Here is a 20973-nt window from a genome sequence, read left to right as displayed (position 1 = left end):
CAAGATTTAAGGAAAAAAACCAATGAACTTTCTCCCTTATTTACTGTAATAGCATCTCTAAATTCCCCAGAGGTATAATCCCTTCAAATCTCACTTTGCCCCATCATAGCTGTGCATCTAAATGATGTCATAACCATAAAGTGCCACACAGGAAAGATCTGTACAAAGCAAGAAAGAATATCTAAAAAGTGTCCAATACGGCTGATAAAAATTCCTTTTTCCTAGAAATTCTGAAGAAATTCATAGATAGTTACTTTTGAGTTTGAAACATCTGTACTGCTTCCATAGTTGCAATTTAAGAACAAGCTTGACATCAGGCAAAAGTGCTTTCTTGAATAATCTCCTATGGTGTCCACCATTATAATCCAGACTGCAAAACAGGCAAATGATAATTTTTAACTGTTTAACTTCCTTTTACGTGGCCTTAGTAATTCATAGCAAAGGCTTGCCCTTCAGAAGTAATTCCAGAGATAACCTCTAACTTCGTCTCTGTATATGACATTCCTCTGTCACACATCCTTTATATTTCAATAGCGCAATTAACAAGATATCACTGGCACATTATAAGTATCTTAAGCAGCCTGCAGTTTGACCTCAAATTTGTATGCCAGTCAAGTAGAAGTCAAATTATTACTCTAGTTTTCTGACACTAGCCTTTTTCAACAGCATAATTATTGTAAAAACTGTAGTTTTCAATCTAGCAAAGTGACTGATAAAGCACAAATATAGCCCAAAAGATCACAGCATGGTCAGGACTGGAAGGGACCCTTGGAGATCGTCTAGTCCACCCCCCTGCCTAAGCAGGCTCACCTGGAGCAGGCTGCACAGGGTGGTGCCCAGGCGGGTTTTGAATGACTCCAGAAGAGACTCCACAGCCTCTCTGGGCAGCCTGCAATCACAAAACATGTTTCCCCAACAACCTTCTGGAGATACTTCTGAACATACCTGACATAAATTTTATACTTGGCATTTCTTAATAGATACTCCTTTTTAAATAATGTTGGCGGGTTGCTTAAAGAGTTCATCACTACCTGCACTGGACTAAATTCAATGAACTTGTTTCAAATTCAAATGATCCATTCACTCCTAAACACTACAGTAATGGGTATAGGCAAAGAATCAGAATATTTATCTCTTTAACATAATTCATATATGACAGTTTGTCTGCCTAGCTAATCTCAGATACACAGTTTTCGTAACAGTACAGAATCCACATATTTTTACCTCACTTCCCCTCTTCCTGTCACAGATAGTAGGAAGGGCTTGCTTTGCAGGAAGGGGTAGAGGAAATGGGATTTTCTGTTCTTCTTATTTACATCAATCTAGATTAGTAGTGGATTAAATCTTGGCAACTAGCATTTTAATATCATTGGCATTTGTTTCTATTTAAATGACTCAACTGTCCAGAGTTTATTTCTTCTCCTAGCAAGGTTCCTTCCAGCAGATCTACTGGGAGAAGGTCTGCAGACAGGGTTAGGTTGGAAATGTTACTGCTTACAGTGTACTTAAGGCACTGGCAAGTATAAGAATTTAGAGAGATTTCAGATGTCTGCATTACGCATTTCACAAATTCCTTCCTGCCTAAGGGAGGTAAAACAAACAACAACAAAAACCCTAACTCATTTCCAAGTTAATTTAAAAGCAGTTTGATAGCAGAATATTTGCATACGTTAGCTTCAAGGCAGATGCAGCATATGCCGTCAATTATTTGCACCCATGCCTTTTAAGGTTTTCTTTTCTACAAAAACTTTGTACTACAGAATCTATATATACAGAATCCCTTTTTCACTGGCAAGTTTTGGAAAGCAAGGTGAGAAAAAAACCAAATTCTTATAAATTTATAGAATATTCCTTTGCAGGGAAGGACTCTAGCATTTTGTATTTTTCCAATTTCCAGAATATACCTTTTCATCCTTTATTTAGTTCCAGACAGCATATACTGATATAACTTGATATACTGATAGAACTGAAAATAACTTTATTTTCCCTTTGGAAATAGGAAACAGGATACAGTTTCTTCCGTTAACAGATCAACTTTCCTCATGGAAGTTTGTATTTTATATAGAATGGATTTGAATCATCTCTGCCAGTGGAGATACGCTATACAATCAAGATGCCTTGCTAACCTATAGTGACAAGACCCAGCTTCAAAAACATGTGTAGGCACAAGAAAAGGTGGTGATAAAAATTTAAGGTTCCACCGGCTTTACATATTCTTGCTAGTGAGACACAAGAATAAATGTTAGCACAGCATTGCTTCCCGATCTCCCACTTAGGTGCCAAATCAAGAAATATAAGAATTATTGGTAGTGGCTGGGGCCGGGGGGAAGGCTAACTCAGCTGCTGGTCTGGCAACTACATTTGCCATTTCTCTCTACTGAAATTGAAGGTTATAGTCCAGCACATCCTTCAGCTAAGTGAAGGGATCGTGCCAAAAGCAAAGGCAGCAGAACTGGGTCTCATTCTCTTCCAGTCCTCCAGAAAGAGATGATAGTTAAAGCTTTCAGAAATACTTTTGTTTCACTCACATTACTGGTTGTTCTAAGAAATTATACTTCTCTTATGGTTGAGAAATAACTGTGTACGTACATAAATGAAAGAATTAACACTGATTTGACAGCTATTATCTGTGAACTACAAATGTGTGGCTTAAAAAGTAGGCGAGGGACATGCTAAGCCTGTAACTACTTTTTCCATAATTCACGCTAACTGAAAATGGATTTACATTAGTCTTTTAGTATTCTGGGAAAGAGAAATGAATTCCAGTTTTTCAGTCCTCCATGCTGACATAAGCTTAAAACCTGTTCATTCTCTTAAGCTTCAGCATTAACTTCGGATGCACAGCTACCCAGTTGCTCCTTTATTTCTTCTTCTTCCTCAAACTCTTTCAAGAATAATAATTTGAATAAGCATTTCAAACAAGATTAAATAGACTATGGATCTTGATTTATTTCTATGGACATTTTCTTATATCAAATGAATCACAGGTGCATTAAGTTTAATTACTGTGTAATTTAAATATCTGGGCATAAATTTTATGTGTATAGTATTTTGTGGCTTTTACCTTATTGCTCTGACAGGAGAAGTACATCTTCATCATAACCTGAAGCAGAAGTGTAATTCATGACTTCAAAAGACAGAAATGGAACCAAGAAATTACTGTTACTGTTAAGTAATCAAAGTTTTTCAAAGGAAATCATTAGGAAATCTGGTTTGTTTAAGGTGCTCAGCTGAAAGCAAATAAAATCTGAAATACTATGAATACCAAGTACAGGATCTCAGTAGAAACTTAAAACCATCACTATATAGAAAGCTTTATTTTATTCTTTCATTTTTTCATGAAATTAATTTATCTTCCCCCAAATAATAAGATTAATAAAAATTGTTTTCAGAAAATGTTTAAGGAGGAGAATAGATGTTCTACCAGTGACTTCTCTGGTGAACAGAGCTGCTTATGCATGCAGGAATGATACCCAGAGCAACAACAGTAATAAAGAGCAATTTATTGCGGTACTCAAAAACTTAAGCATGTGCTGAAGGGTGAATTTTTGTAAACACATCAAGGAAAACGTCTGTCATGTTTGAAATACAGACTGTTACACTGCTGCATTAAAACACTCAGTTTTGCGGATATTTGAAAGTAATTGAACTTTGTAAGACTTTTCAATTTGCATATATATATTTTTTCAAGCTGAAAGTATTTTCTGCCACAGAAGTTACAGAAGATTGAAGAATGTAAGTATCTGCTAAATGCAATAATCTAGAAAATAATCTGTAAATAAAAACTACTGTAAAATGGAGTGTTGAGACTGTGAAAATTAATCAATAATTACTTTGACAAGAAGCTTTCTTGAGGGCCCCTATCTTTGAATATTAAATTATGAAAGCACAGATCAGGTGTTGAACACAGCCGTGTTTAGTGTACCTCTCAGATAACATGCTCTTGCACTGTTTCACCAGGGGAGGATGTTAAAAGACTCAATCTTTAAATTTAAAAACTATTTGTGTTTTATTGTAATCTCATACCACAAAATCAGACTTGAAGGGTTTTAATTTTAGAGGACTATTAGAAAAAGAAGATGGATAACCGAGAAAGTACTGTTATTATGCAGGTGAAGGTTAGTATTTGGAAAAACACAACTTTGTTTTGATTCCAATTAACTGATCCTAATTAAATGAGCTCAAATCCTATGTGTTGATTACAGAAAATTTCAGACCAAATGGTAAATATCATGTAAGATCAGGTAATACCAAGAAAATTACTATACCTAGAGATGTCTACCATTTGATTTTGAGATTCAGAAACCATTATTCTTCACAATTTACATCTAAAAAGGTTTAAAAGGATAAAACAAGCATGCAACAGCAAACCCATGCAACGTCTTCCTATAATTTCAAGGGGCAGGAGCTTGAAAGAGAATGCACAGAAGCAGTTTGGGTTTTAGGGGTGCTTTTTGTATGAAGGAAAAAAGTATATCTAAAACTAGATACAAAAAGCATGAGGTTTTCTAATAAAAAAGGGAAAAGCAAATTGCAGATTTGTTATTAATATTAAAGAAATAATGGTTTTTACTTATTTTTTGTTTACTAGCACTGTCTTGAGTATATGAATATAGTTGACCTGATTCTGCCCTTGGGTTGTGCAATCCACGTGACTGTAGTCTCGGCCAGAAATTCTGCTTCCTAACTTCTTACAGGCCTGAGTTTTGAAATGTATCACAGTCACAAGGTTTTAGGCCCACAGGCTATTTCCTTGGAGCCAACAGAAACAATTACATTGCTGAAGGCAACCACAAGTTGTGAAAGCACTGCTGAATAAGCTGGTGATAGAATAATAATGCAGTGTGATATCTATTAAAATACAGGTGCTTAACAACAGCTTGGAGCTACCTAATGTGGTATTTCAAGTTCACCTCAGCTTTTCTTAAGTAAACATGGAAGTAAAAACTGTAGCATTTCCAGCTACTGATGTGTGCAACTACAAAAATATTACCTAGATATGTGCTCCAGCTACGCTCATAAATCAATAATTTTCACAACAGGAGGGCTGTTGATTGCCCTTGACATGGAAAGTATCTTAAATTTTAAGCACAGCTGTCTTCCTCCTTTAAATTCTTGTAGCTGTATGGTATGTTGCCAGCTTAATGCAACGGTGTATTTTTGATGAAGCTAACATTGTAATATTGTAAAATTAATTAAACGCTTTATTTTTTCAATGCTATCCAGTAGTGAGCATTTTGGGGGGTTTGCTGTATTTACAAGTTGCAAGTGCCCTGGGAAAGTGTCACTAACACAAGACTGGGGGGGACGACACACCAAATGGATTAGCTGGTACTTCAAGACACCTAGGTCAGACTGCAAAAGCCTAGGTAACAAGCCACATAATTAAAATGAGGATACTATATTTTTATCCTTTTAGATTTTTAACATTATTAACTGCATGCATCATATGCCATGCTCAGAGCTGTTCTAAAGTCCCATTTGTTTGATCCCTTTCTCCTGCTTTTACTGGCAGCAAGAGCTACGCCTGGATTACAGTTACTACTGTGCATAAGACTCACAATAAAACCTGACAATATATAAACCATTTATCCAAACTGGACTTTCATTAAATGGGAATTTAATCCTTTTGGTCTCACAACAGATTTTAAACAAAGCCGAGCAACACCAGTATCATTTTTTAATCAACTAAGTGTAAAAATGGTAATTTTTATGCTTAAAAATGAGCAAGATCATCAATCTCAAAATTCATTAGAGCAAGACAGATGCATCAAAAGTAGCCTGTCCTGTGAAATCTGAGAACTCTCAAATAGCAACCATAGTAATGCTCTTTAGATGTATATGTACAGCCTGCTGTAATTTGGTTAACTGGGAATGATATTTTGTTTACTGTGCATTTGTGAATATGTTCTTTCACTCTCTGTTGTTAGAAAATTTATTCCGGTTTTCTACCACTTGCATTGTGAAGGAGAGATGAAGGACAGGAAGAAAGGACAAAAGAATCTCTCATCCAATGTATTCAAATCAATAAGGATGACATTACAGTTCATTGCCAATGCCAAGATTTCCAGTGCATATACAATAGTCTTAATGGCTTCTTTCAGAAGAGAAATTTAACAGCACAATCCTCTTCTCCCCTCAAAAGTTTTAGCCACTCATTCACCCAGTGTTTTCCAGTCCTAAATGGGTAATCAGAAGAAAATGAAGGGGCTAAAAAGAAAAAAAAAACCCAACAAGTAGGATTCACGCAAAAAACCCACCCAAAACAACAACAAAAAAACCCAAAACAACCCCCCCAAACCCACTGTCACTTGAGATAGGGTCTTTGAAGTAAAATTGTAAAGACAAATCCTAAACTACCTTTTTTTTTTAAAGCCTGCATTATGTAATACCCAGTTAAATGCTGACATGCCAGTGTTGACTGTCTACTTGATTTGTTTTGTGTAAACAACAAATAAAAGCACCCTCACTATTCAGCTTAAACTCTCAAGGCGGCAACAGGGAAAGAAAACCGAAAAAAAATCCACCAGCATATGGAGAAGCTAAATTTGATGTTTCTCTACTGTTGACCTACCCTATCCTTAAAACAAGCCTGCGTTAAACCATTCACAAAAATAAATACTGAATTCACACCTTTAAAATAGCACAAACAACATCCAGCTTATCTTGTTATCTAACCATGCAGGAGAACTCTGCCAGTTTACATCCCCAGGAAATTTTTTATCAAGAGACAGGGAGTAAAAAAAAAAAAGTTCAAACATAAATGGTATTATAGAATTCAAAACTGTAAGCGTTCCTTTTTTTTTTTTTTTTTTTTTTTTTCCTTTTCCCTTTTCCCCTCACTTTGTCAACTAAACTAAAAAAACAAATCCCATGACTTCAGGAAACCTGCACTGTAGGTGGCTAAGACTGGAAGATGCATGAGCAGGGCTGCTTCAGACTGCCTTGTTCCCAGTGGTCTCCTACAACTGGCCTCCCTCTTGCCCTTTAGCAAGGGTGCATGCTAGTCCTACTCGCCAAAATTCAAGGTTCAATCTTAGTAAGGCATGTATCTCAAAACAGAAAAAAGTTATAAGAGACAGTGCTCTACAACATCCAGCTGCCAATGCCGTTACTGACTGCGGAGTTCAACACATGCTCATCTATCGTCATACAAGAGTATGATGAATTTTGTCAACTCTGAAAGGTGCTTGAACTGCCAGTTGAGATGTTTGCATTGACAGTGTGGTTCATGAGCATACAGAAGAGGTCCAGGATCTAACTCAAGTATATATTAATTGCTATCAAGTATCTAATTTTTTTTTTTTTGCTTTAACAATCATTAGCATTTTTGTCCTTAAACACGTACACACAAAAAGAACAACTGCACAACTGCCTAAGCATATAATTTACTAACACTCTTTAAACCTGAGGAAGTGGGACCAAAATTTTTTGCTACATCAAGGTCTTCGATCTGCAGCTGTTCCACATGGCAAATTCCCATTTCAGGAAATTGGTGCTCTGTTCCCAGAACATACACAAAATCAAACTCCCAATGAGAATACACAATGCGGCTTGATTCTGAGAACAAAGTATCATTTCACTCTCTAAGTCTTCATAATTCTGCATTCAAATGATTCTTTTAATTGCAACGGGAATTCCACAATGCTTTCATTCTCTCAGGGAAAATTACTTTTTTCCTACTTTGAGGGCAAATACAGTACACAGATATTGTATTTTTCTATATGCTTACATTCTAGCTGCTATTTCAGAACATGGTTCTAGGCTACAGATAGAAAACCACCTGCATCCCACTCACTACAACACTGGTTCTAACGAAGAGACACATAATCTGTTACCAAGGTAGAGATACAGAATTTGAAGGTCAAATTAAAAGGTTTCTCTTCATTAATGACATACATATCAGTATCATAAAAGTGATCCTGAACAAGCTGCTGCTTGCAGTGTTGAAGGTCCTTACAAAGCATTATGACTAGTTTTATCACCTTTTAAATTTTAAAAGGTGTCTTCTCTTGCTATATGAATTTTTATTGCTTTATACGTGTCTTTTCACATTGCACACTTGAAAGTACCCACTGAAATAAGCAGATGTTTAATTCCCAGAGAACGTGTCAATGCCTGAAACTTGTACAAGCAATGCAAACCTGTTACCCACAGGAGCCAACAGATTCACAAATGACACCCACATTTCCCTATGGAAGAAAAACCTCAAGAGAAAGCAATGAAAAAATACCACTCTGCTGGAAAGAACGAAAACTCATCACTCCAGCTTCTTTAGTTAAGGGGGAAAGCTTGGATGGAAAAAACTTCTAACCCTTAGTCAGACTGCAGCCTTACAATCACAGAAAATAAACAAGAATTTGTTTATTTTTATTTTATATATAAATATATTTATATGCAAATAAATAATATATATTTATTTATTATTTAAGACGAAAGATCTTAAAAGTCAAGCAAACAAACAAGAGACTGATTTCTTATGAAATAATATTTTAAATATCTGCAGGAGTATAATCCATACAGTTTACTACAATAGTCTGTTCAAATAAATTTACCACCCTAATTAAAAATCCTCCTATATATCAATTTATCAATGCTATTAATTTGTATAGTTTTGTACAGTTTGAATATTCTGATCCGCTCATGACACTAAAACAAAATCACACACCTGCTGCTTTGATAAAAAAAATGTTTGGTGTTTTTTTTGTGAAAGTTGAAAAACTCATCATTTTTCCCATAATTAATGACTCATTTTCATAAGCGTGCCATAAGAAGACAAAGACGATAAATGAACGGTCACGGAAGCATATACAACTGAATGGGGAAAAATTACCAGCACAGTATTAAAAGGAAAAATCTTAGGAATACTGTTCTAATGATAAACAGACTTTCATCAATCCTGAAACCCATAAACTTCCACTTTCAAACCAGGCACCTACGACTTTGTGACTTTTTTTTTTTTTTTCCTACTTTCAGTGGGATTTAGCAGCTTAAGTCCCAAATCACTGAGGAAAGCTTCTGAATATCTTGGATGTATTATTTCTATTAGCGTTATACATGTATTTATATGCTAGTTTAGAATTTGGGCATATAAGCATCTTAGATACACCTTCTGTATGCCACATACAGTATCTTAGGAGTAAATTAAAACATCACAAGTACAGGTTTTCATTTTGGACCACTTCCGTTTAAAAGATCGTTTGAATACTTCAGAAGTATTTTTATTCTCATCTTTATGAAGATGTTACAGTATTCCTTCTGCATATCACTCCCTTTTACTGGCTGCTACATCTAGAATACTTACATCTGGAGATCTGGCTTGCTTTCTGATAGTCTTTCAAATACATTCAAGGTGGTGATAGATGTTAACAGAAGTTCAGGAGTATAAAACTGTACAGCAGCTATATAGCAGGTTCAGATGGATATTACAGTTTATTTTGTCTTTCAGTAACTAAACTTAAGAAACCCTAATTCTTAAAACTATTAACTGAACGAGTTTTACTCTCAGTCAATGAAAAGTGCATAAAGCTGTTGTCAAAGCTCCACTTTGAGCACCCAAAATAAAGGAACACTTTGATATGTAGAAGAACCTAGGATTTTAACATGTTAAAAAAACCCAAAACATTAACCCTTACTTGTTTATATGATTACAAAACAGAATATTGAAGATGTTTCTTATCTGTAAAAATAATCAAAATGTTGCTTTTTCTATTTTCATTTTTTATTTCGAAAGATTGCAGATTAGTGAAAAAATCAATTACGAGGGATGCAATCAAATTGGAGGCAAATGTCATTGCTTTATAACATTCTAAGTTTGAATTTTTACGTTTTTCTAATGCTTTCTCCCTTGGACAAAAGACTTTTTTTGCAACTTCTTCACAAATGACTTACCGGCAGTGTTTATGTGATCCTGTTAAAGTTTCAATCACAAAGCATTCCCCTTCATTGAGACAATATGCAAGATCCTTGTCTTTGCATGGCTTAAAGTGCTCAGATCGCTCAGTGGAATACGTTGTAGTATCTATGGAGAAACAAAACAAACAAACAAAAAAGAAAGGCTAAATATTGGATGTTTTTAAAGTATACGTTAAGTAAATTTGATCAAATTGGTCTCAGTAACATCAACTGATCAAGACAGACTAATGAATAGAAACGGAAAGCACAGGGCACACAAAATTCAGTGTAATCCCAATATTATTTGCAATCAAGCTTCTTAAAAAGATTCACAAAAGGAACCTTGTATTTGGAAAAACTACCAGAAAAATGAACTAGAATACAGCAGGGTTCAGTATAATTTCAAGTACTTGTAATTTCCAAAGTATCCCTTCCAAAACGTAAGCACACCTATTTTGTATTCTTTAACCAAGAGCTGTATTTTTATATTAATATACTGACATATGGTTTTTAATAAAATACTTTTCCATGAAAAAGGAGCAAAAATACTGAATATAGTAACAACCTTAAAAAAACAAACCCACAACATAAACCACACAACAAAAGAAAACAAAGCCAAAAACCTAAGGACAATGGTAATTTGAATCACCAGTCACAATAATTGGCCTAGAACTTAAATACAAGCAATGCACCACAGACTGTGTCATTTCAGGTACACTGTCTGTTAGGTTTCTATAGGTCTGTCCAAACACCCCAGCAACACAGTTCAAAAACCTGACTATAGTTTGGACTGTTGGCTGTAACTTTGGAATAAGCAGTTACATGATGAGATTTGGAATAGGCTGACAGCACGTCAGGGTGAGCTATCATTCCTGTCTTCTAATATATCTCTTTAACCTTCCCAATCCGGTTGTATTATTCAACAATTGAGTGAAATTTTCAAAGGAGGATGTCTGATAGATATTTTAATTTTCTTCACTAAGGCAAGGTTCTTTTTAATGAAGTGTGATTTTCAAAGTAGACACTGATTTCCAGAGCACCATGATTCAATGTCCATATACAAACTTAATTCTCAAAGTTTAAATTCCTACTTATTTTGTGGGGAAAAGGACCAGGATTTAATATGCTATATGTTAAAATTATAGGTGGACATTATGTACCATACAATTACAAAATATTCTGCTGCCTGCTATCAAAGGAATGAAGCTATGCTCAATGCACATAGATCTTTACAAATTCAAAATTATATAAACACATTAAGTTGCTCTTTTCTCATAACTTGATATAAAGTAAATATCCAACAAGTTAATACCAAGGTGAAAATCAAAACACTGAAATACAATACACCTGTAAGTACTGTCCTGCAAGACAACTCAAGTAATTGCAAAAGTCTTTCAAAGTAACCTTTTTTCATTCTTAGTGTATTCTTATCTCAAATAGCACTACAAGTTTTCCTTGTTAACCAGACTAAGCAAAGGAAGATTAATAAAACATTTGAAAAGAATAAGAAAATCCACACCCTGATCTTTGTATGCAAGATTTTTTTTTTTTCTCTCCCCACCCAGAGAGAAAATACTGTAGTTTAAAGTTTTCAGTGGAGAGAAAAAACATCCTGGGGATAAATTTCAATGGTTTCCCTTCAAATGCTTTTGCAGATTCAGAATAAAAGGTCCTGCCATTTTCCCCCTGACAGCAATACTTACAAAAAAAGTGCAGGCTATAAAAAAATTACTATGTTTTTAATAACTGCAAGCAAATCCTGAAGTGAAATGTATCACATTGAATTTTGGAAACAATACAAGATCTTTGTAAATGCAAACAGTGACAGCACATCACTGTTGACGTTCCAAGAATGATCAGGTTTTACATAGCAGAAATATCTTCAGATAGAAAAATAGTAGCCCAGTTACCTTTTAAGGCCAGTTTTAAACAGGAGCAATTAAATGGCCATTTAAAATTTGATCAGGCAAAAAAAGTAAACAGTAATCGGATATATTTCTATCCCTTTTAAATAAGGAAAACTGAAGATAATGGTATTTGAAAGCACTTTTCATAATTACAAAAGGTAACTAAAACTATTTGATGAGCAGCAGCTCAATTTGATATGGATTTAGAGAACAGAACACTTACATTTGCCAGCCTCCTCTGAAGAAACTATCTGTGCAAATACTTTTATGAAAGTAGTTGCATTATATGGAGCAAAGTAAGCAGAGATGTCCCCAGAGGACAAGAGCAAGACTAAGGAGACACACAGGATCACAAAGCATGTCTTTGAGCCAGTGACGTAGTGAATTCTCAGAGTGCAGTGTCTGAAGTGCAAGATACTCCTCTTCTACCATAATTAACGCCAAAACTTGTCAAGGTCAGCATTTTTGAGTTTTAGATTCAAAATATATTCTTCAGAGGTTTTGTTTGGTTTTATTTTAATCACTTCTCTGTTCCGTATTATTCAAGATTAACTCACATCCACAGCAGGAACTTTTGCCAATTCAGCTGTGTCAGAGTAGAGCTAAGACTGAGCACATGACGTATTACACTGGCAAAAGTGCCACTGAAGATACAGCCACAGCATAGTTTAATTTGAGTACTAACAGAAATTACACAGGTAATTAGACTGCTCTGCTGATATAAATTGTTAACAAACTATGGCCAGCCAGTACAGCAAGCCAGCCATCCAGGACTGGAGTCTCCAACCCTTCCAGAGGAGTGACATGGTGCTCTGCCTATGCAGAGCTGAAGTCAAAACCTTCCCCTCAAAGCCCCATCTATTTTATTTACAAAACAAAAGGATTAAGCTGTGATGCTTCATTTTCTCCACTGGGACATGATTTCAAGCTTTTCTTCCACTGTTTTCAGTTCTGTCTCTGGTGCTTCAAATAAAGCACAACAGTTGAGGATAACAGTGATGCTGACAGCTTCTTATGACAGCTTTGAAAACCACTCCTTAACCTGAGAAGTATATAATATTTTGCTTAGAGTTGCTGTTTTGGTTGGGTTTTGGGTTTGTGGGGTTTTTTTTTGTTTGTGCGGGGTTTTTGTTTTGTTTTTTTTAAAAAGCAAACCACAAATATAGTCTCATTATAGGTCAGTTTTAAGTTATAGCCTTTTATGTCTTGGAAATATTTGTGCAAGTCTAACCAGGCTGACACACATGGAAATATATGTCTATGTACAGCTGTCCCATGGCCTGCAAAAATCACGTGACTTAGCTACAAAAGTCATTCACTAACATTCAAAAGCTCAGAAGCTGTGTAACTAACTGATATCCTGGATATCCCTAGAGCTGTTTGGTGTCTTCTGCTGGATATACTCAAACACAGAAAACAGAGTTTTCTGAAATGTTACAATCCTCCTGTTATTTCATATTGCACTCATGATGAAACAAACTCTGTTACAGCTTCATTGATTATTGAAAAAACAAATCCTAAAACCTTGTTCTAAACAGAAGTACAGAAACAACAGAAAACACTGTAGAGATTATACAGCTTTCTTGATTTTTTGTAATAAAAAATAAATCCTATTGTTTTATTTGCCCACCTCCCACTTTTTTTTGGACTCCTAACAGAATCCTGAATTGACTTTTCCATGGTGGAACTGTCCTTCATAGCTTCAGAAGCCTGCTAAGTATCTACCATTCCATTGTAAAGTTTTTTGTGGGTTTTTTTTGTTTCTGTTTTTATAACTGATATATCGCAGGCATTCACAAAATTACTGGTACTGCCCTTTACTTTATTTCTAGTCTTTGAACAGGGGTAGCAGACCCAAAAATTTATAGGTAACAAAAGAGAACTTCTTTTAAGTATTCCGATGTCCTTGAATTCAGTACATAAATAGCAATAACAAATAATCCATTAAAGTTGTCTTTTTTTTTTTTTTAATTGTCAAGTGTCCAGGTGTTTCATGCTAAAGCAGTGGGAGCTATTGATTTCTGCTGGATTTTTTCCAACTAAATGAGAGTAAAGAATTTCTAGGCATTTTTTCTTTATTTTTCTTGCCTCACTTGAGCAACAAAGCTTTATGCACGATTCCCATACTCCAGAAGTAGGTATACCATTGCTAAGTCTCATACAGCACTGTTTAATCAAATGAACAAGAATTAAGTCCCCATTTCAAAGGAAGGCTTCAAGATCCTTTACTTACAAGCATGGAGTTGATTAAAAACAACAGTCCTTTGGGAATGTTGGGGAAAAAGAAAACAGTAGAAAATTTTCAGATGTTATTTTTTTAAAGTCTAAAGCTTAGTTAGTGTTAGCAATTTTGTATTCTTGTCTCATTAAACTATTTCATCATGTTTATAACAGCACAGGATGGCTCATTATAGCTAATTTATTGAATGATCTTCAAGACATGATATAGGTATTATAAATAGTATCTCCTCTTTCAAGGCTACCATATTAATTGTTTCCAGTACTATGCTCTGATATTAATATATCTGTAATTGCAAAGGCCAAATGCAGGAAAAGAGAGAATGTACGATTTAAAATATCCTGGGAAACAGCAGCACTCATGGCAGCTGTTCATGCACAGACTGCAGCAGCAGTAACCATTACCACCCGTCACATCTCTCTAGCAGCATTCTTACTGTAGAAGCAGACTGTACTGGATACATCTCCAATAAAAAAAGTTTTCCATGCCAGCTTTAAGTGATACAGTGCTTATACATTACTGTAAGCATTTATTCCATATAGATAGCCTTAGTTGTTGTAAAAAGAGTGAAAAAAGTGACCTAGGATAACAAGAGTTGAAAAGACCCTGCTTAACTCTTCTGAAGCCACTAGTAGACAAGCATCCAAATTTTGTAGCTTATTAACATTCACTTATTAACACAGGCACGGCAACTACCTAGTGCATTCCCAAGGAGGTATTTTTAAGACCTCACGTTTGGTTTAAAGCCAGAGCTCATACACTGAAAGACTTTTTAACAATACTGTATATTTTGACTACTGCTGGGTATTACCAGCTTTATAGATTCAGTATCAACATGCAAATTACTTTTTCCTTTATCTTGTTATTCATTTATAATTGATCATTTCTCTGAGAACCACCATAAAAGTGACATGCTGATTTTAAATCACTGATCCCATTTTTAAATGCACTACAAAAAAGCCAATTACAAACAACTGGACTTGCTCTCTCAATGCAGCTCCAGTTACCAAAAAAAAAACCAAACCAAAATGCCCAACAAAAAACCCTTCTCAAAAAAATCCAATCTTTTTTCCAATATATTTTATCTCTATCGCATTCTATAAAGAAGGAAACATAAAAGGTCATTTAATAGCATATACAGAGTTAAATTTTATGTTCATTGAAGTCAATGGCAAAATATTTACAATGACTTAGTGTAACAAGGGTTCCCTGCAGTTCTTAGAGAATCCCGTGGCGCTTCTTATATTTTCAGATTACATGGGAGCCCTTCTAGAAAGGGACTTGCAAAAATTAAAAATACACGCAGAGCAGTTTATACATTACCTTGCTTACTCACAATACCCTGAATCTTAAAACCTAAATTTTATATATAAGCCCACATACAAACCTATTTACATATAACCTAAAATTTTTATTCCTGTGCTTTTGGAAGTAAACAAAAGTTAGGTAAGGGGAAAAGATATCAAGCCTTAGCAAGATATTTATTAAGGGAGAAGGAATGGAATCCTTAAATATTACTTGCAAATGTTTGCTATGAATTAGCCTAGGCTGACGGTGACTCTTTCTTAAGTTGTTGATATTTGTACAGTAAACATTCAAGACACTCATTTTTAAAGCAAAGTAGAGATCTTCACGTTACTGCTAGCTGAACACCAGTTGGCATCAGCCACGGGAGACTGCTGGGATAATTGAATTTATTAATTCTAGTAATAAATTATGAGTAAAAACCTAAAAATATCTATAAATTAAAATGTTATTTTTTAAAATCATAACAGGATTCTTGTTCTAAATGTACTTGAACTGTTTGCATGGATTTATCTGTGATTAAAACCCAAACCAACGAAAATATGGAAAATACTACATTTACAGAGACAGTTTTGTATTAGCTAGCAATCAAGTGCTGAATGCTGATTATTCAAGCAGCTACCCCTTAGCCATTTTGTGCCAGACAAAATTTTATTTAATCCAATAACACTTTAAAGGCTTTGATTGCATTGTGATATAAAGCAAAAATGTGCTATAGATATGGGAGTACTTGTAGCTTTTCTATTATCCTTCAGATTCAATTGAACAAATCAGGAAAATTTAGCAACAAACTGATAAAGCAGCAGATACATCAAAACACTAGCTGGCTTCCCAGTGAGATTGTGGAGGTAGATGAAATTATTATCAGTGAGAGATGATCTGAATATGGGGGGGGGGGGGGGGGGGGGTATTTAATTCATAGGATTATATAAGAAAGCTCATGTGATATTAACTCAACAAGCACTTTCCTACAAAACATTTCTCTGTAGGTACAACCAATCACATCCTGAATCAGACTGCTTTTCTCCCTGTATCACCAGAACACAGCATCACATCCACAACTGCACAGAAACAACAGCTCTAGCTCCAGAAATGTACACAAAATTAGAGACAGTCATCTCTCAAAAAAATCAGCACACACTCCCTGTCAGTCACTAAAATTAGTGCTTGAAGTGTGACCTGACTCCAAAATTAGTACTTAAAATATGAACTTGTTCCATAAATGTTTCTCACATTTTCCAAATGCTTTATCAGTTTGAAAAGATGACACACAAGTACTAATCCATATCTTGAAAAATGTGTTATAGGATTTTCAAGCTACTAGTGCATTAATAGCAAAATATCACATGCTATTAGACAGCTGTTTGCTTACTGCAAAACTCTTATGTACTGAAGTACGTATTTCGTGACTTAAAAACAAGTCAAGCAAGCACTGTTTCTAAAAACAATGCACAAAAACCCCCACCCACCTAATGGTATCTTGCAACTGAAACTCAAAAGCAGAAAACCAGATAAGGCTAGCACCCCTCCAGAATGCATTATCTAATCACATCTGTCAGAACTTACATATTGAACCCTGAACACCAATGGCATTAATCTATACATGTGCAGAATTGCACATCAGAGGGTGCATTCTCCTGTACAGCTCAAACTGAAATCAGCGAGAGCTGAACAAATGGGAGATGACTCAGCAGAGAGCCCACGAGACACAAAAGGCCAGGGTTTTTCAGAAGTTCAACACCTAGGTGCCAAAGACACAGGAGTGACTAAAACTCTAAAAGGTTTGAGCTTTCAATGTGAAGAGTTATTTTGAAAATTGAGTCGTGACAGTTCTGATGGGCACTCTAGGGGCAGAGTGCTTTTGCCAATCAGACATGCATTCAGGTGTCTTTTGATAGAACTTCCCATTAATTGATCTAAAAAATTCATAGAGGAACTCAGTGAAAGAGCAGCGTACTCGAGATGGTGCCAAAAATGGATCCATCACCTATACCACGGCTTCTCTCTCCTTTGACCACTAGCAGTCCCTCCCACCTCAGTATACAGACATCACTGGGGTCACCAATACCCCTTGAGACTGGATGGCACCAAAAGAAACACCCTTTTGGGAATGAGGAAATAGCTCTAAGAAATAGTCCCCAATACAAGGAGAAACTGAAATACAGTTAAATTAAGTGACTTTGCAGCACAAAAGCAAAATAAGTTAGAGAGAGCTAGAAGGGGGGGAAGACAGACAGACGAGCTAGAAAGGGGAAAAAGAGGTTTCTAGGGTTGCAATCAAAACTTAGAGAAAAAAGAAACGACTTGAAGAAAAATTCTGCATAGGTTAAAAGATGCTAGAATAAAGCAAGTGTAACACACTACATCTTTGGAACCACCAGTGGTCTGCAATTAAAATGAAATAACTAAGAAAAAAATAGTCACACAAAACCTAATGTATCAAATCTAAAGTAGAGAACATCAGGAAGTTTATGATTAGATATTTTTGGCTCAGTTTGGCTACTGAAGAAAATCTTAGTTTCAAGCAATGACTAGTCATTATTTATTAAGAATAGTAATAATGTTGCCGTAAACAAATCAAAATCATGTTCCTTTACTTTTTGTGCTCAGAACCTAGTGATCTCAGGACAATTAAATCTCACTGTCTAGGAAGGAGCATCACTTTACCTGGATTTGCTTGGAGCTCCTTGTAAATAATTTTAAAGTGAAGATTTTCATATCTTTACACTTTCACATCCAATATATTTGGAAATTTAAAGAAACCAGCCACTAACAATCCTGACAAGGCCAAGGTTCTCCATCCCTTCTTTGCCTCCATCCTTACCAGCACAGCTGGACCTCGGGGTCACAAGATCAAGCACCATCAACAACAGTGTGTTGACCCACCAGCTGTGGAGGAAGGGCTGGTCTGTGGCCTTTGCCAGGCCACTGCCTATAATCTTTAAAAAGTTCTGGTGATCAGCGTCACACCTATCTACAAGAATGGCTAAAAAGAGGGCCCAGGAAAATACAGTCCCATTAATCTTACTCCAGTCTCTGGGAAAGTAATGGAGCCAGGCCTCCTAGGAACTGTCACAAACCAAAACATGGAGCAGACTAGTGGGAAAAGCCACCACACGTTTCCCAAGGGCAACTCATGCCTGGTAACAATGAAGTAACATGTTCAGTCAGCGAGGGGAGAGCAGTGGGCCTTGTTTACGTGGGCTTCATCACAGCGTGGGACATGGCTCCCTGCAGCCTCCTGCCAGGCTCCCTGGGCGGGCGGTCCGTGAGGCGAGCAGGGAGTGGGCGGCAGGGTGGCAACCAGCAGCTCCCACTCAGGCTGGCAGCCCCTCACATGTGGGGTCCCCAGCATTGACACCAGGCCCCGCGCTGCTCAACATCATAAACGACCTGGGGAGGTGGGATCTGAGAGCACAATGACGCTAAACTGGGCGGTGAGGTGGATGAGACAGAAGGGAGAGCCACCTTACAGGGACAGGCTGGAAGAGCAGGGAGGCAAGAACTGTGTGAAGTTTAACAGAGACAAGTGCAGAGCACTGGCACCTGGGATGACATAAACCACGAGCCCAGTACAGGCCAGGATGTGTGGCTGGAGAACAGCCTTGCTGAAAGGCACCCAGGGGTCCTGGTGGACAGCAAGCTGAAGGTACATCAGAGGCACGCTGCTGTGGCCATGGAGGCAAATCAGACCCTGGGCTGCCCGTGCAGGGGCATTGCTAGCAGAGAAAGAGATGTGATCGTTGCACCCAGTGCTTGCGAGGCTGCACCTGGATACTGTGTCCAGTTCTCATCCCCATATTTAAAAGGGAACAAGGACAGATGGAGAGTCCGAAGTAAGGCCATGAAGATGTTCAAAAGACTGGAGAACCTGCCTTAGAAGAAAGGCTGAAAGAGTTGGGTCCTTTCTCCCTAGAGAAGAGAAGGCTCAGGGGGAACTCATCACCATTTTCCAATACTTAAATGGCAGCTACAAAGAGGATTGAGACTTGTTCTTCACAAGGAGCCACATGGAGAAGACAAGGGGCAAGGGGGAGAGGTTTCATCTTGGTGTAGAAAAGGCAATTTTTCTTTAAAAAAAATCCAAAAATAATTAATCACTGAAACAACCTCCCCAGCGATGTGGTTGGAGACCCCATCACTGGATGTTTCCAGACACGACTGGACAGGCTGCTAGATAAACTCATTTAGGCTCTCTTTTCCGTGAAAGGTTACACCAGATGATCTTTTGAGGTCTCTTTCAGTCTGAGCTGTTCTATGCTTCTATAGTTTATAGTTCTTCTGGATCATTTACAATTTCTTTAATGTTGTACAGGAATTATCCAGTACTATGTTTTTAACATTTAATAAATCACTTCTTCCAGTCACTGACAAAGTACTGTAGGCTAAAAAATAGATACCTAATGGAATAAAAGGATTATACTAGTTATATAGGGAAACACTTCACATTGCAATGTAAAAATATTAATTATCAAGAAGCTATGAGTAGTTGTTTGACTGGCAGTATAACGCTCTTTCTCCAAGGAGCTGAAATAGGTCAAATAACGCATTGAACAGAAATTATGGAAATAAGAAATGCAATTTTAACTCTAAGCTTGGACATATTTCTAAGGCATGCAATCTAAAATTTATTCACTACTGCATTTATCATTTTGACATCCTTGTGGTGCGGACATGCAAAGTCAGGCTATGAAGCATTAACATTATTCTCAGCACTTCCTTTCATAAAGAAACCCATATATCCTACATTACATTTTATTTTTTTAATCTCATTTCCTCACCTTGATTCTTTTATTTCAGTCTTCAAGAACAGAAAGAGGATAGGCGCGAGAACGTAAAGCGTCTTTGCAACAGTTTATTCTGTAGTGCTCTGTTCCTGTGTACAAGCTTACCCCACAAGATTTCTCTTGTTCTTTTTCTTAGGTAAGGAGAACACTTTTCCATCTGTTTCTAACGCAGCATCGAGAGAATTACATGTGTTGCAAATCCCCTTGACCTTACTAGCGGTATACAACAGTAAACTGCTCAACTCTATACTTGCATTAGAAAATGCTAGCCTAGTTAGATATATAATTTATATTCACAGTGCCTCAGCATAGCAAAGCATCAGTGAACTGTGGTAAGGAAAAATCTAATGATAAGGTTTATGTGGGCAATCTACAACTTCAGAAACTAGACTTCAATCAACAGAACTTGAGTTAGGTCTGAACTTGACTAGAGGTGTCTAGGGTATCATATCTAATATTAAAAAATAATCATAATGTTTTGATATTTCACAGATTAATATAAATGTTATCCTCTTCTGTTTCATAAATTCTTAGCCTTTCACTTGCATTCATATCAGGTTTAGCTGCATCTCCCTTTGGTCTTAGATATAACAAACAAAATTATGTGTTCAATATCTGTGATTCAAATCAAAGTTATTGTCTAATAACAGAGACATATTTTTCTTCTAAATTCTCTACAGTCGAGACTATTATGTTGGCAGAAAAGGGGTTTTAAATAGTTGTTAATTCTTGGCTTGGCTTTTACTCTTAAAGGAGAAACAGCCTTTGTGCAATAAACCAATATATGTATAGTTTTGCTAACCATGAACAAAAAAGCAAAGGGAAGAGATAACATGGAGTT

General features: G+C 36.4%; 1 protein-coding gene across 4 annotated transcripts in view; it reads right to left on the bottom strand.

Moving 5' to 3' along the window:
* Positions 1-20973, bottom strand: part of NRG3 (neuregulin 3) — a 428187-nt gene that overhangs the window by 244056 nt on the left and 163158 nt on the right. For all 4 annotated transcript variants that reach the window (XM_080402857.1, XM_080402854.1, XM_080402855.1 and 1 more), the window contains exon 2: positions 9892-10021. In XM_080402857.1, coding sequence (XP_080258983.1) covers positions 9892-10021 — 130 coding nt within the window. The remainder of the gene's footprint in view (positions 1-9891; positions 10022-20973) is intronic.

Source organism: Falco punctatus (genome assembly GCF_963210335.1).
Source record: "Falco punctatus genome assembly, chromosome: 9".
NCBI classification, from domain to species: Eukaryota; Metazoa; Chordata; class Aves; order Falconiformes; family Falconidae; genus Falco; species Falco punctatus.
Note: the sequence above shows the minus strand (reverse complement) of the source record. Positions and strands in the feature narration are given on the sequence as shown.